The sequence below is a fragment of the Borostomias antarcticus genome, assembly GCF_949987555.1.
Source record: "Borostomias antarcticus genome assembly, chromosome: 6".
Lineage (NCBI taxonomy): Eukaryota > Metazoa > Chordata > Actinopteri > Stomiiformes > Stomiidae > Borostomias > Borostomias antarcticus.
The window spans coordinates 23,873,908-23,880,342 of record NC_140239.1 but is presented as its reverse complement, the minus strand read 5'-3'; the positions used below and the strand labels follow the sequence as shown (position 1 = coordinate 23,880,342).

At 46.7% G+C, this 6,435-nt stretch overlaps 1 protein-coding gene across 1 annotated transcript in view; it reads left to right on the top strand.

Annotated features, from left to right (window-relative positions):
* The window catches only part of LOC311310571 (kinesin-like protein KIF27), a gene marked incomplete at its 5' end in the record, with an annotated part of 11,023 nt that extends 7,869 nt beyond the window's left edge, over positions 1-3,154 (top strand). The window contains 5 exons of the mRNA XM_084440081.1: positions 413-469; positions 592-768; positions 1,307-1,525; positions 2,295-2,493; positions 2,792-3,154. Of these exons, the coding sequence (XP_084296207.1) occupies positions 413-469; positions 592-768; positions 1,307-1,525; positions 2,295-2,493; positions 2,792-3,147 (1,008 nt within the window). The 3' untranslated portion in view covers positions 3,148-3,154. The remainder of the gene's footprint in view (positions 1-412; positions 470-591; positions 769-1,306; positions 1,526-2,294; positions 2,494-2,791) is intronic.
* Between the last annotated feature and the right edge of the window lie 3,281 nt (positions 3,155-6,435).

Below are 6,435 nucleotides of genomic sequence, written 5' to 3'. Positions count from 1 at the left end.
AGGACTTAATATCATAGGGCGTTCAGATAACACAACACTCCTAAAGAAACGTATAAAAATGCCATTCATAGAATCAGAATTCATTTATAGTCTTGTGGTTTTACAACATACTAGGGATTTGTTTCGGTCAGCGGTGCATACATGAGACATGGAGACAACATTGGACAGGGTGCAGAGGGACGAGACAGGACAGTGCAAAGACAGGACAGTGCAAAGAGCAGTTCAAAATACGAGTGCAAAAATAAAAACAATATACGAGCACTATTGTGCACAATTGTGGGTCGCACCTACAGAATGTTGGCATTCATATCATTATCATGAATGTGTACAGGGCTTAATAAGTATGGGTTGACCTCTCATATGTTCAGAATGTACAGTACTTCAGTCTTATCAAGCTGTATCTGTGCTGCAGGAGCCGTGGACCGAAGACCCGTCCGTCTGCCAAAATGGCCACTCTGACGACTCCAAGGTAGAAGAAACCTTTCAGATCTCACAGGAAAGAGTTCATCCTCGTCAAACTAGAAACGACAGATCTTCGGAGATCTTCAAGAGATCTTCATCCCTCGGCTCGTTCTCACTCTTTTCTGACAGACGCTGACGGACAGGAGGGTGTGGCTAGAGCAGGAGGAGGAGTTGGCGCTGCAGAGGAGGTGGGGCCTGCAGGAGCTGGAGGAGGAGCTAAGGTGGAGGGAGGAGGTGCTGCTGCATCGAGAGGCGTGTCTACAGGCGAGGAACCAGCTGGAGCTGAAGAGGCTCCGCTCCAGTCAGGTAGGAATTGGTGTGTGTGTGTGTGTGTGTGTGTGTGTGTGTGTGTGTGTGTGTGTGTGTGTGCGTGCGTGTGTGCCCCTGTATAATAACCCCATTAAAAAAACACTTCAAGAGCCGAAATAGTGAAAATAACAGACAGAATACACTATCGGACTTACAAACTCATCATTGCCAGACTCATATATGGTACACGGAAGATACATGGAAGTGAATGAGCTGATGGCTCACTACGGCTCATTCACTTCCATGTATTTCCAAACGCGAAAACCACAGTAGTGAAAAACAATCGGAGTTGACTATTTCGGTTCTTGAAGTAGTATTTATGTAGCGTTTTTTCCCCCCATTGGAGTCAGTGGCGACTTCCGCATTCTACCACCTCGTTACGTAAGACCAATATGGCGGAGCCGACTTATTGTTGGCCAATAGGACAGAAGATGCTGCTCGGTAGAAACCGTCGTTCTATGTGTTATGCAAGTGTGGATCTTGGAGGTGGGGACTGATGTGATGTGTGTGTGTGTGTGTGTGTGTGTGTGTGCAGGAGGAGCACACCCTGCTGCAGTTGGAGGAGGCTGTGGAGGCCCTGGATGCTGCCGTAGAGTTTAAGAACCGTTCCATCCAGGAGAGACAGAGGCTTCTGGGAGGCCCCGCCCACACCCACATCGACCCGGCTAACCCCGCCCACAGCGATGTCATGAGGAAGCTGAGGGAACTGTCCCTCCCAGAGGCATCGGCGCTGCTGGTCAAATACTTCAATAAGGTCAGAAACACACAAGCTCTGTCCCTTTCTCACACACACACACACACACACACACACACACACACACACACACACACAGGCTCGCTCTCTCTCTCTCACACACACAGGCTGTCTCTCTCTCACACACACACACACGCTCCTACGCTCACTCTCGCTCGCACACTCGGACACTGGAAGTGAGAGACCACCGCCGTCCGCCACCCCCCCCTCTCCCCCTGGTGTGGATCGGTTCTGGTCAAAATTATAAATCTGATGCCCAAATTACCTAAATATTTAGTTTTATAGGCGTCTCAAAATTCTTGGAGAAAATGATCAGAAAATGCAGAGTTGTGAAACACTTCACCAGAAACTAAGTCTTCAGTGTCACACCATTTTGAAGAAAACCCAAAGTCCAAAAATAGTTTGTGTGAAGCGGTTTATTGATCCCACACATGCAAGCAGTTCAATAGACCGGAAAGTTCTGAGCTCCAACGTTTTAGACAAAGCTTTTATATCCCAAGTAAAATTTAATATTTCATTAATATATCCCTGTATATCTCAATATCCCGTCCAATACGAAATCTGTTACATCAATATCCTGCTGAGATAGAACATTTTATGCTGACATCGTTTTGATTATTCCATCTCTCCCTCGTCTTACAAATTGTTTGTTGGGCTCATACAGCGCTCATACAGCGTATTACATAACTTTCCAGTGTGTTACAGGTCTATAACTCCATCTATACACTGTTCTAAAAACCCCTCCCACCCCCCCCACCCCCCCGTCCAGGTGGTGTGTCTGCGTGAGCGCGAGCGGGGGCTGCGTCTGCGCTGCCAGGAGCTCCGGCTGCACGCCGAGGACCAGGGGGCGGCGGTGAGGGAGATGGAGGCCGTCCTGCGGCGCCTCACGCTGGACACGGACCGCAGGCTCACCCAGCAGCACAGAGAGCACCAGCACAGCATCCAGCTGCTCCTGCAGCAGCTCCAGGGTGAGAGAGAGAGAGAGGGAGAGAGAGAGAGAGATAGATAGAAAGATAGATAGATAGATAGATAGATAGATAGATAGATAGATAGATAGATAGATAGATAGATAGATAGATAGATAGATAGATAGATAGATAGATAGATAGATAGTGTGTGCGGTGTTCCTCTATTCTGTTCTGTCCTTACCGTTTGTCTCTATTACAGTATACTCATGGTTCCTGCTTTCTGTGTGTGTGTGTGTGTGTGTGTGTGTGTGTGTATGTGTGTGCGTGCGTGTGTGTACGTGTGTGTGCGTGTGTGTAGTGGTTGGTGGAGGAGGCCCAGGGGTAGCTGACCAGGCAGTACAGGCCAGACTGCAGCAGCTGGAGAGAGACCTGTTCTTCTACAAGAGCACCAGCCGCGAGCTGAAGAGGAAACTCCGGGAGCTGGCGCCGGACTCCCAGACTCCCCCTCCCTCCTCCCACGCCCGCCCCCCCGCGCACGGCAGGAAGGAGGGCGACCGGGACGGGTTGGGGCAGGCGGAGCTGACCCCGGTCCGTCTGTCCCGGAGAGAGCTGAGGCAGATCGCGCCCGCCGACCGCCCCAGGGGGCGCTCCAACCTCACGAGTAGCTGGGACTCCTCCTTCCAGGAGGACTCCATCGAAGTGCCTCGAAACTGACTGACGACGAGCTGCTATCACTGTTATAACATGTTTAAATATAAGGAAAGGCCTTTATGAGACTGACTGACTGACTGACTACTGACTGACTGACTGACTGACTGACTGGTCACAAGGAAGCAATAAAATGTATACGTATACATCTTGAGTAGTGTGTGTACTGCCTTTTCTGAGAGTGGTTGAGAATTTCCCCTCTACAGGTAACTGTGTCTGTCCTGGCCCTAGCAGGATCTTCCTTGTTTTCTCTAGCCTGCTAAACTGCCCTGTGCGGTACAGACTGGCTGGGATTACTGTCACATCAGCTCCTGTGTCGATTTTGAATTCTGTCTCTGTATCTGCTATTTTCCGTTTTATCAGCCATGGAGCATCAGAATCGTTTGCATTAACTGAGCCCAGGAATGCAACATCCTCTCCACTGTCACTGTCTGCTGTGTTTATTTCACCCATTGTGATTGATCGACAGACTTTAGCAAAATGTCCCTTCTTCTTGCAGGAGTTACAGGTTGCGTCCCGCGCTGGGCATTGTTGCACACTATGTGCTTCCCTCCCACATCTTTTGCATTGTGCATGCTCCCTGAATCTCTGTGCTGGCGCCCTTGCTCCTTGCTGTCTATATTTCCCGCTTGTTTTCCCACGCGCGCTGAAAGCATCCACTTCTGCGCTCACTTCTGTTTTGAAGTTATTCTTTAACATGTCTTGCTGCTTTTTGACTTGCTCGCTCTGGCGAACTTTAGTGACCGCCCTTTCTAACGTTAAGTCTGGATCCATTTGCAGCTGCTCAGATAGCTTTTTATCCCTTATCCCCACTACTAGCCTATCCCGGACCATTTCACTGTGTAATTCTCCATAACCACAATGTTCCGCAAGGCAATGAAGTGCCGTGATAAAGCCCTCCGCTGCCTCACCTATTTCCTGATGTCGTTGATTAAACTTCGCCCGCTCAAATATTACATTCCTCCGTACCACGAAGTGTGCATCCAGCTTGGCTTTCACTGAGCCGTAATCACACGCTTCCTCAGGTGTCAGTCGGAGGGAAGTTAGCACATCCTCCGCCTCGTCTCCTATTGTGTAGATGAGGGTGTTGACCTGGTTTTCTTCGGACTGTAGCTCCAAGCCTGAAGCTATCCGGAATCTTTCGAACCTTTGGATCCATTTCGGCCACTCCTCCGGTCTGCTGAAATTGAACTTCGCCGGTAGAGGCAAGCGGTCCATGATTTTCTCACAAGGAGTTAGCTAGCTAGCTACTCACGTCTCGTTACCGCCACTAGTCTGCTAGCGTTAGCTTAGACCCTGAGACTTCTTCCGGTAGTTACTAAAGCAATCTACCTAATCAGTCTACCTAAGTGACCTCGCCACTTCTGACACCATGTAGAATCACTTAGACAGGTGATAGTGAGACACACGGAACGCCATGAGTATGATTCAATCAACTGCTTTATTCCCAGCCCAAACCTATCTTATATAGACGTAGAGCTCCCCCTAGTGGTGCCTACTATTAACTACCACAACAGGTACTACGCCACCATGACGCATGTGAGCGAGTTTGGGGTTCAATGTCTTGCTAAAGGACACTTCGGCACAATGCCGGGAGCGGGAATCAAACCGAGGACCGTGCGATCCCCAGCCAGCCGCTCTACCTCCCTAGCTACGTGCCGCCCAGGGCTTAAAAACGAAATTATTTTTCAATCGGTTCGCTCCGAGCAGAACCAGAATATTTAACGTTTCCGTTCTCGTGTTCCGCCACCAACACAGCGTTCCTGAACCGGTTAAGAACGAAAAATAACGTTCCGTTCACTGTTCCGGGGGTGTTAGTCTATTAAGACGCTATAGGCCTACAGTATTTCTTGTACAAATATTTTCTTGTACTGTTGTTGCAAGCTATTTTATTCTGCGCCTGTAGGCCTATTGTTTGTTTTTATTTCGTTTTGTAATGTTTTATGTTATTTATAAATAATTAGTCACCTCATTCATTCATCTGCACAATCCCTATTGTTTATGCTGCGTTCCTTTTGTATGGGAGCTCCGGATTTGGCGCCTATACGTAGCCTATCGTCTGACATCCGCGGTCTTTAATATTATAGTAATTTAACTTATGCTATTCAATGATCAGGGTTGCACGGCACATTGTCACTAAAGTGTGCTCATATTAATTAATGTAGCCTAATCATTTGGTTTGTGAAAGTCAAGACGTGACAGAAATCTGTGCAACTATAGGCATATGACTAGATTCCAAGAGGCGCGCTCGCTTTCACAGCCTAATTGCCGACTCTGTGTCTTAAATAGCCAAACCATACTTGGAGCGAGATGCGCAAAGAGTGAAAATTGGCTTCCGCTGAATGTTGGTTATAAAGATAGAGGAACTTTATTGCAGACACGCAGGTCCATATAAAACATTATATTTGCACAGTAGGCAGGTCCATATAAAACATATTTGCACAGTAGGCTATTATTTCTTTCACTTTATTATTTGCATCATTCTTTGTGGACCAATGTTGGAATAAATTTGCCTTCGAACGTTATTGCCCTCTCTGACATCCGCGGTCTTTATGTGAAATCTAGTTTTAGCCTACTGAAACATTACAGGATATAGGCTATCCTACTCTTCTTCAATTAAACAAAATAAATCACATTGATATCTTTGCTAAGTAATAAGCTGTAAGGACAGGCTGAACTACTGTTTTGCACTGGAAAACAAAGGAGAGTGTGTGACAGCCCTGCGCAACGCATGCAAATTGGCTGCCGCTGAGTAGTTGGGAAACATCAAGAATAGTCATGCATCTTAGCTCGCAGAGTTTGAGAAACATCCTCAATTTTTCTAAATAGCACTTGTTGTAGAAACTTGGGAATCCTGTTTTTAGACTAGTCATATAATCGGTTACAAAACCACCGTCTAGTCATCAGTGAAAATAGTCGCTGCGCACATCCCTAGTCGGAACTAGGCTATGCATGTTGTGTGTTGTTGTAATATCTTAAATCTCTTCATTTCGCTAAGCAAGCATTTAAGATCCTGACTGTGAAATAACAGATTTAGGGGCCTAGGCTACATTACAAAAACAGGACAAGATGTAGGCTACAAATTTAATTAATTTAATTTAGCCTATTCGGCCATAAAAGGCTCAGCTTTCTTCTTTTTTACAATTATTTTTAAGTTATATAGGCCTACTACAAAGAACGAAAAAATAACGTTATTAACCGGTTTTAAAGATTTCAAATTAACGTTTCTGTTCTGGAACAATTAAAGACCATTTCGTTTTCGTTCCTGTTTCTGTTCCTCGTAAAATACCGTTC